Source organism: Scomber scombrus, chromosome 22 (genome assembly GCF_963691925.1).
Source record: "Scomber scombrus chromosome 22, fScoSco1.1, whole genome shotgun sequence".
Lineage (NCBI taxonomy): Eukaryota > Metazoa > Chordata > Actinopteri > Scombriformes > Scombridae > Scomber > Scomber scombrus.
In genome coordinates, this window is record NC_084991.1 from 18,796,563 (window position 1) to 18,814,211 (window position 17,649).

The 17,649-nt window shown below is 41.2% G+C and overlaps 1 protein-coding gene across 1 annotated transcript in view; it reads left to right on the forward strand.

Moving 5' to 3' along the window:
- Positions 1-1,304: 1,304 nt before the first annotated feature.
- plxna4 (plexin A4) overlaps positions 1,305-17,649 on the forward strand; it is a 197,816-nt gene continuing 181,471 nt past the window's right edge. Inside the window, 2 exon segments of the mRNA XM_062443560.1 lie at positions 1,305-2,549; positions 15,556-15,738. Coding sequence (XP_062299544.1) covers positions 1,305-2,549; positions 15,556-15,738 — 1,428 coding nt within the window.

The following is a 17,649-nucleotide window of genomic DNA, read 5'->3' on the forward strand; positions in this document are numbered from 1 at the left end:
AGATAAAAATATCTCAGCTTATTTTTACATTACACTTTCCCTTTCCATATCATGTATGTTGATTATACCAGAATAATATTGTAGAGCTCTTATTCAAGATTAGATTTGGATTAATGTTACAAAACTTTTATTTTTGTGTCTAATAAAAAAAACCCTAAATAAAATAATAATAACTAATAACTGCATACTACCCAGGTGAACACCACTTCTCTTAAAACCCAGCTTGCCACTGGAGAGGCCTAATGAGCAGTCGACTCACACAGGGGACCAACATGTTTACAGGAAATGCTGTCACTTCCTCTTATAATCTATGCTGTTGTGTGTCTGTGTGCTGAGGGCTTTGACAGTATAAAGATACAAATGTACAGATAGTATAGTTCTATCCACTACATGCAGGATTTTCTTTAAAATGCTGTGGTTGTACCTGTGCTGTGTGTGTGGCTGCATACTGTATGTAAAGCTGAGGCTCTGCAAATGACCTAAGGACTATAGGGAAGCTTATTTCTGCAACCACTTGCATTTCCTCCCTAATTGTTCCTCTTCTTCCCATAAACCCTTGTGTGTGTGTGTGTGTGTGTGTGTGTAGGTATGTTAAAGAGAGAAAGGAGGTCCTTTTCTCTCTGCTAGCAGTGTCAGCAGGTGAGCTGCCCTATTGGGAGAAAAGAGAGAAATCGGCAAAGCATGCAAATTGCTACTCCAAGGGGAGAATCAATTAGGTGCATAGCGGTTGGAGCAAAAAGGCAAGGAGGGGCAGGGGTCCATACAGAGAGAGGGTGCAGAGCCATGCTAATCGTCTCCTCTGAGACAATGCATTATTCCTCCTCTTCTGTCCTCTTCCTCAATCCATGTACTGATCCTGCTGGCTAAAGCTCTGTCAACACACTGCCTTTTAAACCTCTATACTGTACTTCGGCCTCTTCGCTTTTTTTGTCTAGCCCATTATATCTCTAATTATAGATTGTTCAGGCGTCCCAAGTGTAAAGCCTCTTCACCTGTTTTCCTCATTGCTCTTTGGAAAGGTGCTCTGCTCTAATCTGTGCCGGATAAAATGAGATGAATGAGAATGAATAGACCACTTAATTGAGTCTTGTTACTAGATTGTATATCTATCCATACCATGTGTTAAATATACACTGAATTGTTGGTAATTTTGTGTCCATGGTACTGGTTTTAACTGGGGTTTTTTTCCTTCCTTTTCAGGTGCATAATGTCCTCCATCTCAAGAGAGGCTTGATCTTGATTGGCCAACAGTACTGGACTGTGCCTCCTTCCCGCTCCTCACCACTCCTAGACTCTGCACAGCCATGACGACCATCACTAGGACATGGACCTGCTTTTTTGTATGCTGCTTCCTGTCCATTTTGGCACTTCCTGTGACATCACAAACAGTGGTGCAAGCCCCACAGGCTCACAGTTCTGGCTCCCAAGTAATCACAGCATCCCTTGAGGAGGAGGAGTATTCATCATTTCATGCTGAGAACACTGAATGGACATTCAACCATCTAGCGGTGGACAATCGCAATGGTAATGTTTATTTAGGAGCCGTCAATCGTATCTACAAACTGTCCCCGGGTTTGGAGGTCCAGGTGTCCCATGAGACTGGTCCAGATGAAGACAACCGCAAGTGCTACCCACCACGGATCGTCCAGCCCTGCAGTGAGCCACTGACACTCACCAACAATGTCAACAAGATGCTTCTGATGGACTATCGGGAGAATCGGCTACTGGCATGTGGCAGCCTCTACCAGGGTATCTGTAAACTGCTTCGCCTAGACGATCTCTTCAAACTTGGAGAACCCTTTCACAAGAAAGAGCACTACCTCTCAGGTGTCAATGAGAGTGGCTCTGTGTTTGGTGTCATTGTTTCAAATGAAAAACTCTCTCAGGACATGCTGTTTGTAGCCACAGCTGTGGATGGCAAGCCAGAGTACTTCCCTACCATCTCCAGTCGCAAATTGGCCAGAAACTCAGAGGAGGATGGCATGTTTGCCTATGTCTTCCATGATGAGTTTGTGGCCTCACTGCTTAAGATCCCCTCAGACACCTACACTGTCATCCCAGACTTTGACATATATTACATTTATGGCTTTGCCAGTGGAAACTTTGTCTACTTCCTGACTTTGCAGCCTGAAATGGGGGGTGGGCCAACCACCAGATCCTCCTCTACAGGTCGAGAACAGGTCTACACCTCCAAGATAGTCCGCCTCTGTAAGTCAGACAGAGCCTTCAACTCTTATGTAGAGGTGCCAATTGGATGCATTAGTGGCAATGTTGAATACCGTTTACTCGAGGCTGCCTACCTGTCCAAAGCTGGTGCTATCCTGGCACGCTCACTAGATGTGGCGCCGGATGACGACGTCCTGTTCGCTGTATTCTCGAAAGGCCAGAAGAGACGTCCACGCCAGGCATCCCAGGACTCTGCACTATGCGTCTTTTCTCTGCGGAAGATCAACGACAAAATCAAGGAGAGGCTGCAGTCCTGCTACAAGGGAGAGGGCACACTGGACCTGGCTTGGCTCACAGTCAAAGATGTTCGCTGCAGCAGTGCGGTGAGTAAAACTAGAACAAGATCATGCAGACAACACACAAGAACACACAAGAACATGCAGACCTTCACTCACATGTACCCAACCACGATTTAATGAAGGCAATCGGAAAGTATGTACTGGTAATTATTTTTTAATACACACATACGGTGTGCACAAAAATACACACATACTGTCTCCTACTGTACTCTCAACCTACCAGAGCAGCATGTGTTGATTAGTTTTGTTTCAAGTCGAATTTATTAAATCAACTAATTTGGTTTTGATAGGACAAAATTAAGAGAAACTAATTACTGATGATTTCTCATTTTTAAATAATTTCTAATTGAGGGACACTACATGTGAGTATCTCTGAAGAAGAATGAGTGGTGAAGGCTCGTGTTACTATAATGAGCTTGGGTGCACTACGGGAGGTCTTCACGAACACTGTGTTCTTGGGTGGGTTCATGCTCCATCCCATTACGATGAGATGTTAAGCATCCACTGCCTCTTTTAATCCGCTCACCCTTTAAACAATGCAGCTGAATGCTCAGCCAAATTACCATAATTCCATTCTCCATAACAGCATTACAAATTCAGTGATTCAGTTCATTTGATTTCTCACTTTGTGCACATAAAAAAACAAGGTTAAATTGGGTGTTACATGTTTAGACCACTTTTGAAAATCAGCCGACGCTGTCTCATGCAATTTTTTTTCTTGATCTCATATTATGTCGTTAATAAAAGCTGCCAACCTCAAGAAATACAAAATTACCTTGATCAGATTGCATTTGTTAGTTGTCCTGTGTGTTCCTTTACAAAGCGAGCATGGCTAAATGGACCAAGTCTTTTTGAGTTCCAACAGGAGATAATTGGTTAAAATGTTCAAACTTCATCAGTGTATTATTGAAACTCTAGAAAGGTTGGAAGGTTTTGAATTTGGATTTTCTTTTTGTGTGTGTAATTTTTTACAACTATCTGTTGTTATTAGTAATGTAGATTACAAGACACAATTGGCTATTTTGCTATGTTTCCTAAACATAATGCATTACATTAATTTGGCAGATGTTCTTTCCGAAGTGAATTACAATATGTGAGTTTAACCATAATAGCATATGCAAAGAGGACTGAATTAAAGCTCCACTGAACAAAAATACAGACATTTTACCAAGAAATATATTCATTGTAAGGACCACTTCTCAGTCAGGCCAACCATTCTTATCTATAAGAGCCACACATGACAATTTATACAGCTACAAATGCTTGAAATCTGGATTGCTTGGTCATAGTCATATTTCAGAAACATGCATTTGATCCTTTCACTGCCCATGCAGTACATATTGGTCTGACCTTAGCCATGCAGTATCTCAAGGCATTATGAAGTTGACTATCTCTTGTGTTTGGTTCTGGAATCACAGTGTTTATCTATGAGTCCGTCTCTGGCACAGCACACGTGCAGGGGCGCCTTTGTGTGCTGCTTGAGGGCCTGATAAATCATGCCTGGGGTGGAACTGTCAGCAGGGAGAGGAAGTGTGAGGGAGCACACAGGGGTTAGCGCTGAGGAATGATGCCATTTCAGCATGCGCCATAGTATCGCCACTGCCACCGCATAAATTAGACTCTGCTGAACAAGTGACGGGGAACTCTGCAGGAGATAGATGAGTTCTGACACACACACACGTGCCACCATACTTGTAAGTATAGCTACTGCTGAGATGGACGTGGTGGCTTTTAAAGGCGGGGAGAAGTTTTTGACTGATTAGAACACGAGAAATAAATAAATTGTTTTATAAGAGGTTTAGTAAAAATGTAACAAGCTGCTTTTGGGGCCTTTTACTGTGGGGAATAAGCTCTGCAACAACAAGCACAATCAGCACTCTGACAGTTTCCTGACCTTGCTTTGACCATCTCTGTCGCCATGCATGGTGCACAGGTGGGAGCAGACGCACAAACAGGGTGAAAATGAGGCAGCGCAAAATGAGTTGTTTAATATTTTGTGGAGAATTGATGTCTCAGAGAGCCACGTCTGTTTCTGGCACATTGTCTCTCCACTGTCTGGTGATTTCAGGTGATAACAACAAAACTAAAGACTTGGTGCAAATCCATATCAGTACTGTAAAAGCGCTTCAAATGAAAATGAACTATGTTAATTAAACACCGTCTAACCAGCAGATGTGTTTAAATCAGCAGAATAAAAAAAGTTCAATGTGGTTTAAGCAGTGTCGCATTGATCTTTAAAGTAAAGGGTTAAATATTTGTATCTGTTAAGCACAGCTGCTTTATACTGTATGAAAAGCTTCTCCTTCAGTTCATTAAATCCTTGCAGCCATCTGAAGGCAGCAGGACCGATATTTTGATTAATCTACAGCCTTCAATTTGAGCAGTACCTCACTAGAGTTTAGTGCCATTACCCATCCACTGTGTTTACCTTGATTAAACCTGCGCTTGCACAATTTAAAACAGGGCCCTTAGAGTCCATTTGATGCTTCAGTCGTAAATATGGAGTCATATTTAAATACATGAACACAACACACATAAATCAGAAGTTGAAGGCCTATTGCAGGAGCATTACTAAATTAATAGATGTAAATAAAGACCATATTTCCTGTGAGTCTTTTCACAGTGAGAAGGTGTTTTATGTTAAGATAAAGAGTTGTGGGGAAACATAACTCTCATATCATGTGTATCAGTGATGAATGGTTGTCTTTCTAATATCCCATGGTGGATTTTTATAGGTAGTTGATTTTCAATCTCCGATTAATTCCTTTGCTGCTTTAAATCTTGCATGACTGGGAGTGCTGGGTTTCTGATATCATTAGAAATGTAGTTTACACTCATCATTCCCATCTAATCACTCTGTGTTGTCCTGGGGTGTAGACAGCCAACACATAGACACACACAGTATATTCATACACACACACTCATATAATCAGTCTTAAACATGCAAAACAAGGTTACTTTTGGGGTTCCTGCACACATGCAACATACTAATTGAAAATTCATACATCCGTATAAATAAAATATCAAGGTCTTGCACACTCTTATACAGCTATTACACATTTATTATACAGTTTTTCTCTTTTTTTTGCATCGAAGATAAGATTCAGAAAACTTTTCACAGACAGTACAGTATTTTTCCCTCCATTTTTTGCCCTTTTGCTCTAACTGAAGCACTTTCTAACCATGCAGCATTGGAAGAAGACCGCGTGTGCTGTAAATTGTGGTGGTCAGTGTCGACTCGGAGTTGAAAACACAGCAACCTTTTTGATGTGTCTGAACATAAAATCTGGTTAAGATGATCTGTTCCTTTTTAATGAAACAGTTTTTTGTTAGAAATCTCTATAGTTCACAGAGCATTCCAAAAGCCAGTGTGATCAAACATCCTCCTTAAACTGTGGAGTAAAAACCGACATGGACAAAATATCAGGCCATTAAAATGTTTTAAATGGTGGGCTGCATGTCAGTCTGTTGGCTGTTAGGGCTAGAAGGAACTTAGATGAGAAGCAGCCTTGTATTAAGGGTATGCCCCTTCATCTATGCACTCTTCCTCGCTCAATTTCGTCCTGTCTCTTACACTATGTTGCCTGTTTCTCGCTTTCTCTTACAGTTTTTTTTCTTCTGTCTTTCAAACTCTGTTGTATTTTGAACAAGATGTGTTTTTCCTCCAATTAGGGAGAGGATGAACAGCCTCCAGGCTCATTAAAGTAGCCGGCCTGAACACACAGGCTGGTTTTTGATATGGATGAAACACATTCAGACTCAGTGTGCATAGACCTTAACCACATGGTGTATACTTGCTCTGCTATAACAAATGCCACATTACCTTCTCACTACTATAGGAACCATTTGTTGGTATGGCGCCAATGCATCACATTGTATGCAATCATAAATATTCAATACATAAAACATTAGCATATATGATTACATGCTTTTTTCACTGCTCGTAAATCTAAATATTAATGTGTGTGCAGTGACTTAAAATACTGCACAAGACCTGTGTAAATGGACTTCTACTAAACACTGCTGCAAATTTCAAATTAGGTATCTTAAATGATAAAGCAAATCCTAATGGTTTTTCATTTCCTTAGATCTTCCTGGGGCTTCCTCACCAACATTTAATTTGAATATTTTTTTCCAGATATATAAGTATCACCTTAATTGTCTGTGTGCATCGCTGAACATCAATGTCCATCATTACCATGAATCAAAAAATGTCACATTTAGAACGCATCTTTGAGTGCGCTCTTTCACAACATGCCACATACATAAAACCCAGTTGAAATGAGTATGAAGTGTGGAATTGGGACACAGCTCTTGTCTTGACTAATCTCTATCTCGACTAATCTCCAGGTTTTCACTCTCACCTCTAAGAGTTATTGAGGATTTCAATGATTGGATAATGTTTTATACAAAGTAATCCTCTATTAGATTAACAGTTAAGTCATTCATCCTCTGTGATGATTCATTTCCTAGCTATCAGTGGGGTTTATCAGAGAATAGGGAAATAATTTATTTTGAGTTGGCAATGTTTTGGATTGAGGAATAGTAGAATAATAGTAGTAGTCATCACAGTAGGTATATGGAAGGACATGACATATATACAGGAGGCAGGCCGGTGTAGGACAGTATAAACACTTACCCCCATCCGACCTTTTGTTGCTTTACACCATCTTTAAGAGGCTTTCAGTCAGAGTGGAAGAGATGGAGAGAGGGAAGAGTTGAGAAGGAAAAGGAATGTACAGTTAGTGGTATGATGGGTAAGGGAGGGAAGAAGGAGAGTGAAGGGAGGATGCTTCCTTTCTCCCCCAAATGGCCACGCTTGGCTGAGCCACATAATGCGTGCTCAACAGTATAAGTCTGCAAAGGGCCCGCATCCATAGATCATTGTGAAGTGGCATGTGACCTATAAAAAAAAAAAAAAAGAGGAAGAAAAAAAAAAATGCCGCCTGCTCCCTGCATGTTCACTGTGTCAGCAGAAAAAAAACAGAACAACAAAACAGCAGGATCGCAATAAATTTACCGGCTCTTCTCTTCTCTCTCATCCTTGATTCATAGCTCACTGCCTGCTGCTATCTTCTACTTCTGCCTGTCCTTCTCTTCATGTTCTTATAAAAATAGTTGCTCTTCTCATTCTCTCATGCTGCCCCTTATTGTGTCTGTACTTCTCCCTCCTTTATTTCCTCTTATAATGCTTTCTATAAGCAGAGGGTGACTAGTACTAGAAGTACTAACCCTAACACCCCCCCTCCCCAACTACCAAACATGGACGACAAAATTACAAGGTCGCGTGTAAGTCCCCGACAGGCCACGGACATCCCCTCATCCCTTCTGCTAATGATCATTAATTACATGTCATTAACTAACATGCCACGGGCTATTCTTCCACATTTGTCATGTGCTATCGACTTCACATTCTGAATTCACTCCAATTAATTAGATTATTCTACCCGGCCGCTGCTGTTTCTTTGAGTCTTTTTCTTGATCTCTCTTGCGGACCCCCCCCCCCCCCCCCCGCCCTCTTGAAAGGAAATCTTCCAATATGACATTCTCCCCTCCCCACAATCCCACGCTTATTTTGCACGTTATTGACACTCTCTTCTATTTTGTTCCGTGTTTGACCAACCTTCGAACAACGTTGTCTCTTGTGCCGGCCATCTCCATCCCTCCTCCTCCTGATTGCGGAGCTTAATCAGTGGCTGGCTGCTGCTGCTGATGAGTCAGTCTAGGCCACATCCTCAGGAAGGGAAAGGCTAGTGGATTCATTAAGAACATCCAAACTGTCCCCCCCTCTCCCTCCCCACTTCACCCCACTCCATCCGCATATCCGCTATGCTGCTTGCTGGCTGGCTCACTAATTAAATCTCCATACATGATACCACTTGGTAAAGGTCAGAATCCATCACAATATCATTATTCTGTGATTAAACAAGTGTCTCCTGTTTCCTTTCGCCATACTCTACTGGCTCCTCTGCCTGAAAACATGGAGACACTGAATTGGGAGCCTTAATTTCTTTCCCCTGCTATATCTGTCTTTTGTCTAGTTAATATAGTGGCTACACCTAGATATGTCAAGTGCATTTCCAATTAATCATGTATCAAGTATGAAACTAACTAATAACTCACTGTCAAATAAATGTGGTCGAGTAAAAAGTACTACTTCTACTCTGCTATAAAATTTAGTTGAGTAGAAGTAACAGTGTAAAATAGAAGTACTCCAAAGTATAGTACTTGAGAAAACCTACGTATCTGCATTCCATCCCATATGTATAACATATTACTGAAAACTAATATTTTCACCACATTTCCACCAACATAAATCAAACACTTCAATATAATGCAATCCAGTAGAACTCCACCATTCAACAAAATCAAAGTATCATATTTCTTGTATTGGATTTGAATGGATGTAGCTACTGTAGTTGTACCTATACAGTCAACTATATTTAGTCTGTAATACATTCAGACCTTTTTTCCCCCCAATTAATGTCTTATCACTTTGATATAAGCAATTTTGGGTGAAGATAAGATGGAAAGTAAATGGAGGTAATCATTCCAGAAAGAAATAGATTTTCTTCTTGTTCCTGTACGCACTGTATTGGAAATCGGGGGGAATATGTTATCTAAAACTCCTTTCTCTTTGTGGTATTGAATTATTTTTTCATTTCCAAGTTTTTACAATCTTTGCATCTCTTAAACTTGTATCTTGGCTCTGCCTATCTTCTACCTCCTTTCCTCTTTCTGGCTCTACTTTAGTGATGTGTCATTCCAGGAAAGTCAGGCTGTTTTGATTGTTTTCCCTAACCGGTATTTATCATCTGTTGTAGATGCTCAGCTAAGGGTTGGCAGGTGCGAGCGTCGGCAAATACGATCCTACAAAATAACACAGGCTTATCAAAGCCTGCTTCTTCATATTGAAACCTGAAGAAGCCAACAAAACATGCAGATAATTCAACTATGTCTCAGGCACACCCTGAAGTGTGTATATGGCTTCATATGCACTCCTATACATGCAAATGCACACATTATAACTCACCATCATTCCACATTTTACATTCTATAACTGCACCGATCTGCTAAGATTGATGGCACATCTTCCCTGAGATGACATCACTGCCAGCCATTGAACCAGCTCCGTGTGTGTGCCCATGTATATATATATTCGTTCACTGCTTTCTTCAGTCCTAATCATTGTGACTGGTTTTCGAAACATTCCCCAGGGCGCCATACAGAAAGGAAGTTAAATCTACTCGGTGACAGCTCTTGTACTCCACGGCGACACTTGTGCATTCAAACTGAATTTTGAGCACAATTCAGTCAGTGCTGCAAAAAAAATAGTCTCTTGGAATGTCCTGCGGATACTTTAACAAAGCAGCAAATAGCACTGAACCCCAGCAATGAGAAACAGATTCACAATGGCTACTGCTCTTACCAAGACAGTGAACGGCACCTTTGGGTTTTTTTTTCAGTTTAACTGGTTTTCTTTCACAAAAATAACATTCTTATTTATCATGGAATAAACATTGTCTTCTTATTTTGTTGCTTGTCTTTGATTCCTAGATGTGTTTTAATCCAAACCAACCATTCATCTCAATGCCACACTGACCTACCGGGCATTAATTGCTCTTGAATTAATTACTGGATACCCATTATACATTTCAGAGCCCTCAGATGGCTTAATTGTTTGTAAGGTTGGAGAGTCTTTGTGAGGAAGACACAACAGTTAGACGCTTGTGATGTGAAAAGGAAACAAAAGGTGAAACATACAAGAGAATTCAAACAGAGGTCAGCATAGTATTTTTAGGGAAGTGGGAGAGTGAATTGTGCATTGCACATCTCACCAAGTGTGTGTGTGTGTGTGTCTAATCCATGGTGTGTGTGATGGTGTGTTCTGTCATGCGTTGCTATGTGTGATGGAGGGCACTGTGGATCAGTAGTCAGACAGACTACGTCTTGGCACGGCAGTCGTCCAGCTGATACACACACAAATACACACACATACACACAAACACTGACACTGTCATAGTGAAGTCATGAACAGTTTACATAACTGTTGGCACTTGGCAACAACTGTAGTGCCAACATATGAGGTTACTAGAAAACTTGAGTGTATTGAGGAGATCATAACAGCAAAGTTTCTTTTCTACAGTTTTTCCAAAAGTTTAACCCAGCCAAGCAAACATTGAACTCTTTATACACCAGATGATCTCTGGTTCGAAATGCATCTAATCTATTGGAGCATAGACATGCAGTTGATATATTGTTCTGCACAATCCTGAACTGTTGTAATAATTCCAGTTCACTAAGTACACTACTACTAGAAAGCCTCGGGGCTCGTCTATTATTATAGATGTATTTGATGGCTGACAGTCGAATTCTTTCAAATCGTTTAATTTTCTCCTGCCATATGTTAGTACTATAGGAGCTAATAACTTGTGTGTGTGTGTGTGTGTATGTATATATATATATATAAATAACTAAATATTCTACACATAGGAATCAACAAATCAGTGTGGAGCAGATTTGCCTTTAAAGGATTAGTGCTGACATATGCATTTTGAATTAAACATGCTCTTGCATATCTTGATGTATAGCTAAAGTAATGAAAGCTGTTTTAGCGGGTGCTTTACTTCAAAGTGAGTCACTGTTGCTGCAGGAGTCATATAGCTAATGTTTTATTATAGTGAAATTGAATGTTGACATTATATCTCACAATGAACACTACAAACCCACTTAGTCATGACATAATTCTCTAGTGCCGCCAATCATCCTGGCAGGTCAGTCATTTAGCACAGTAGGGCTGGAGGAAAATACTGGATACCTAAGCGACTAATTATACAAAGAGCAGGCACCAGGATAGTTTTTCATTTTACTCCTCCAGTTTTTCTTTTTGAAGGGGAAGTTTTCCTCATGTAAGCATGAACAATGCTGCAGTGCTGGCTAATCACATGCATCAAATGCTGCATGAAGGCTTTTGATTAAACAAAACAAAGTGCAGAGTCAGCGTATTAAGAAGCGATGAAAAAAGTCATTGGAACCGCCACACGCTTTAATAATAACTACAGTAAAAAATAGCTGGAAGTGCAAGAAAATGGACTCTTTGGAGCCTCTAACGGTTGAGCAGCAACATGAAGCGAAATGTCCGCGGTTTAATGTGTGTCATTAACTTTGTGAACTCGCAGCCAATGGAACGGGCCCTCACAACAGTGCAAGCCCAGATTAGGCCATACATCAGAGAGCGTTGGAGAGCGGATCTCTTTCAGTCCCCGCTAATCGCATTGAGCAACTCTCTCTCTTTCGCGTGCGCCCACTGCCCCCTCTCTTTCTCTCCACTCTGTATCTGCTGATCCCTCTGCACAGTCCAGAAGAGAGCTCTCTTTGTGCTGGTGCTGGCAGGCAGACAGAAGCAGAGAGATGGATACGGCTGAGAGTGACCTGATTCTGCCTCAGTGCCTGGCCTATGTCCAAATACAGAGACTCTGCTCTCCTGTCCCTCTGTCTTTAGGGAGGAACCCTCCGTCTTTTTCTTTTTGTTGTTGCGCTGCAGGACACTGGCTGAAATACTTGCCAGACCTGCGCTGGAACCGAGTTTGAGTTTGCAGTTTCAACTCCTTTGAGTGGTTTAAGTCATTATTTTATTTATCAAGCAGTTCTTCTGACTTTTGCTCACATATTCACAAGTGTACAACTTAAGAGTATCAGTACAGCTAACAGTTTGTCTAGTTCAAGTATTTGCAGTGCCCAGGAAGCATTATGCCTCATTCTCTGTTTTTATTGATGGTCTTATTTTTTCCCCTTTTTTATGTGCTCATAAAAAATGAACAAGGAAAGAAATGACATAATCCTACAAAATATGTGCGGCCAGTGATTTGTTTTTACCTACATTAAAATCTTGACTCAGAATTGACTGTGATTTGTATGCCTATTTAGCAGTCCATCATCATCATTATTAAACTGCCATATTGGGTAGCAGTTCTTGCTGTTGTGCTGTGTAAAACAAAACTACCGGTGCAGTGATGATTTGGAAATTGTGCGGCGCTTCCTAATTTGTGTGTATACAAAAGTCAAGATCCTACCACAAGGTCTAAATGAATCCAGTGTTTGCCTGTTTTTCAACAACTTGGAAATGATTGGCTATTGGAAGTTATGAGAGAAGTAGTTGAGAACAAAAGCACTTGAGAGAAATGGCAACCATACGGTATGTGTTAGAAAATGCAGTAATGAGACAGGTTGAAAGAAAGAAAAGGGGGGTATAAAAAGTGACACAGGCAGTCACATCAGTGTCTTATTGGCAGGCAATGTCAAGGGCTACATTGATATTATTCCGTATTCTGACTCGAGGCGTCTGTGGCATCACAGCTACAAATGTCATGTTTTGGTGGTGGCATAATGAAAATGTGTCTGCTTCCTGAAAGGGCTGACAGACAGAAAATATATTTCATTAGATTGCAGAATGCGGGACAGAGATGGCGGGTGTGATTGGCAACCGGCAGAAATAATACAGCGCGTGACAGTGACGGTTGATGAAAACAGACAATTTCACACATATGAAAACATCCTTCTCTTGCACATTCATCACCCCTTACTTATGCAAACACGTTGACAGAAACACACACAGATCATCTGAAGTGATTTTTTAATTATGAGATAGTCTCTGTCAACCTTTGAACCCTTGGACAATAAGGCTCCTTTTATAAGTGGCGCCAACATAGAGAAGGTGTTTCTTACTGTCACAAAAAGAAAGGCATAAGAAAGCAGCATTACTGACTGCAGAAAGCATGCAGTAAGTGGATACTAGTGAAGATTAGTGTTGTCATTACACCTTAAAGGAAGAGGAATTTTCTTGATTTTTAATTATTTTCTCAGAGGATGTAGGGCATGTTGCCAGAAAGAGTAACACTTCAAACCAGAGTGATATTTCACAGTTAGCTTACAGGGTGACCCTGGTTCTCATCAGTGCACCATTAGTCCAGCAGCTAGCAGCCACACGACTTGTAGGACAGAGAGAGTGTATTCTTGACAGCATCTCACTCTGAAAAGGTCAGCGGGGAAAAGGCAAGGAGAGAGGCGAGAATTGGAGGAAAAATAGTCCACTTAAAATATGTTTCTGTTGTCTGCCAATATTCATCTTTGTTTACTCTCCTTGGCACCTCAGTCCTGCTTTGTTATCTATCATCTCCTTCCTCCGTTTGTCTTTGTTCTTGCTTCTTGTCCTCATCTCAACCCTCTGAACATATGACATGATCTTGACCCAAATTCAGGTCATCTCTATCGATCATTCATACCACTTCATATAACCCCATGTCATAGCCTAAAGCTCACTGCGGCCTAGACAAGCCATGTTCCATTTGTCTAATGAAAGCAGAGCCCATATTTCCTCTGTGGCTCAGTCAGAGGCTTCTGATGATGATGGCCTTTAGTAAAAGGTTGTGAAGAGACACTTGGTGCTTGCAGGATTGATCGAGAGCCCAGGGGGTGCACTTCTAGGAAGAAAAACAGAATAAAAGACATAAACTAAAAGACCTCCCCCCCAGAGTATCCCACGTCTGACAGCTCACACCACTAGGCAACTGTAGATTTGAAATTTTGATAGATTTTAAGACAAATAAAAGACAAGATTTTGTCAGTGCATGTTTACTACCTCCCTCTGAAACTCAGTGTTTTTGGTTAGATGTTAGGATGTTCTAGAGTAAGGCCATCATTTAAAAGTTTCATTTTGCTGTCTCGGATAAATCAAGTTTTGCTTTACCCAACACCCTCCATTTAGTGTTAAACAATAGTATTCATTTCAACCAACCTTGTATTTGGTTTGTAATTAAATATTATCAACCTGTTTGTGTCATTTCATCATATTAGGCCAGCCCTGATCATAATGTATTACAAGGACTTCATTCGAACATCAAATTCAGGCTTTTTATCAGGTCATTACAGTAATGTGTGGATATCATAACTCATACCCACTATCTCATCTAACCACTGACAGCTTTTGTCATTTTTGAAAGAATGTGAAGGCAATGTCAACTTGCCAAGACTTTTCTCCCAACAGCAAACTGCCACATCGCTAAGCTATTAATCAAGCAATGCCTGCTTCAGTCCTAAGCCAAGTGTTTCAAATCCATCCATACACATAGAATAATGACCAATCCCCAGCACCATTATTCTCTTATCAAAACCCATAACTCATCCTGCCCACCGTGACTGGTGTAAATATCCTCCATTGGCAGGATAAAACACATGCGCGCAAACAATATGTAGAGACATACAAAAAATGAAACACACCCATCTATATACTCACATAATCACAGCAGCATGTCCACACAGAAAGCAAAACAGATGACCCCTTCATCAGTGGCTGTATCTCTCCCCATTCTATGTATTTTGATGCATTGTAGTGATTGCTGTAGAGCTGTGAAACATTGCAGTACTTTTTTTCTGCACTGAGTTCACTTTGAATCATTTCACATTGAATATCTTGCCGCACTGGCATTTCTGCAGTAGCTGTTGCGTTGGGTGGACGGTGGGGAATTGTGCCTGACAGAGCAGCCTCTGGTGCTATTACAGTGCTAGAGCCTGACTGCAGTCTTCTTCGATCTTCATCTCTCTCTTACTTGTTTTCACGTTTGCTTTTTTTTACACGCGGACCAGCAGATGCTCACATGCATACAAATGCTCTCACATTCCCTCCCTCACATACAAACGTTTATCATTTCTTGACCTACCCCATATCCATATCTGTCCCTCACAGAAATATACTTACACTCAGAGACAGCTATTGATTCTTGCTCTTATTAATTTAGATCTGGGAAAAACATGCTTAATATTTCTACCAGACTTTCTACGTAATGTACCCCAAAGCTTCCTCTCTGAGGACCTCTGTGGCCTACAGCTCTATTCAAAAATTGACACTAATACTCATAAAGTGTTGGCCAGAGCTGTTCCCTTCAGTAAATCTAGAGTTGAAAAAAAAATGTGTGGGCTTAGTATTTTAGTCTTTTACCTGTGTTTTACTAATCCCTCTTCTTCTCCACAGCAGCTCTTGACCATTGACGACGACTTTTGTGGCCTCGACATGAATGCGCCATTGGGTGTGTCTGAGATGGTGCGTGGCAAGCCTCTGTTCTCCGACGCCGTTGACAAAATGACCTCCGTCATCGCCTACGTCTACAAAAACCACTCACTGGTCTTCGTGGGCACAAAGAGTGGACGAGTGAAGAAGGTAAGGAGAAATGCAGGGCGGGAGTGATGGCTTAAACTGACAAATGCAGAGATTTGGTTTCTCTCTGTTAGAATGTGTAGTAAGGACTGGGAATTGGGGACTGCTAGATTGGAGGAGGGATAGTTGTAGTAAGGCAGATTGACTTTCAGGCAAACTAGCTGAGTCAGCTGTATTTGCAGGAGGAAGATGTGTGTGTGTGTGTGCGTGTGTGTGCGCGTGTGTGCATGAAAGGGAGAGAGAGAGAAAGGACGTGTGTGTACTTTACTGTGTAGAGATTTTGAGTGTGCATGTGTTTTGAGGCAGGGGGGATCAGGAGAGCCCCTGAGGGGGTTTTATTTCTAGAGCTAGCCTATCTGGTATCTCTCAACATCCTCCTCATCCTCTGCACCATATATCACACATACACTCGTACATACCTAGTATCAGGAGTATCCGCTGTATTTTTCCTTCTCTTTGGACTTGTATAAAATCCAGAGCCCTGGGGGCAGATTGTAGCACACATCAGCATGTTGCAGAACTTGCTAGACAGCACAGATCAGCATGTTGCAGAATCGATTAGACAAAGTTTCTTATCTGTTTCTTGAGGCAAATTTAAGGGATCAGAATAGAATGAAATGCAGCATTTATTAGGTCATTTGTGCAACTGCATTAGCACATGAGACTATTTGAGTCACATCTGTTTTTTTTTTTTTATAATTTTGCATTTTTGCAAATTTTGTCCGCCAGTTTAATAATGTAGTAGGAGGGAAACTAGATAACTATCACTTCATTAGTCTCTGCTGTCTTTGAAGCTCCTAAAAACCTGTGGAGTTCTTTTTGCAGCTGTGAGCATTATTGTAGCAAAAGTATTTGAACATGTTTGACCATAACTGTCTCTTCCTTGAAAAAAATGTCAGACTCTGTGTGACAGTCAAGCCCTTGGCCAAACAAGATTTGTCCCCTCAGAGTTAAACAGGAGCGGATAAGCTGGGTTTTGGCATGTTTTGGCTTCTACCTTAGACACCCCTTATGCCCTCTGTGCCCTCACCCGTGTGGCAGCCTTTTTCTGGGCTAATGGGATGATGCACTGCTGCTAGGTGTGATAGAAGGGTGGTATTTTCTGTGCTTTTACCCCCTCGCTCTCACCCACAAACACAGACACACACCGTAGGGCCATGACTGAGACTAATTCTATGGGCGGCTTGAGCAGTGAGCCTCACAGGCCTGAGGAAAACAGCTTTACACAGTGAGGAGGAACGAGTGGAGGATGGATTGACGAAGGGAAGCAGAGGAAGGTTGAGCTGGAGGAGAGAGATTTGACAGAGATGGAATATTTAAACAAAATAAATTAAATGTTAAACAGATGGAAAGAGTTTTAAAGAGTTTTATTTGGACAGATGACAGGAGAGGAATGAAAGACAGAATGAGGAAGTTAAACAAAAATATGACTGTGGCCAGAACAAGCAGCTGATACAGGTCTGTATGTACCAATACACAGGCAAACAGGAGTGCTGATTTTTTGTTATGTGTGATTACTGGTGACTGCCTGTGTTTGTTGGTGTTTTTGTTGTGCAGGAACAAAGTGGTTAAGGCAGCAGTTTTCGATGTGAGACAATAATCATTGCATACGCAGATGTTTCAAACAGAGGAAATGTAATGATATTTAGGACCTACTACTCATCTGTGATGATGAGTGAGAGTTAGGAAGGGAACATTTCGTGGATGTGCGCGTTAAAAGCATTACAAGCTGTTCTCAGGGTTTCACGAATATAGGTTTTGCTTCAGGATGTTAGAAACAAATTTGGGTCCTGGTTATCTTCATGCTTTTCTCCTTCTTTCCCCTGGCCACTCTCCAAACACCCCTCTCATTTTAGATTTTTGGCATTGTTCTCATGCAAACTCGACATGAATGGAGATCAGATTGTGCACATA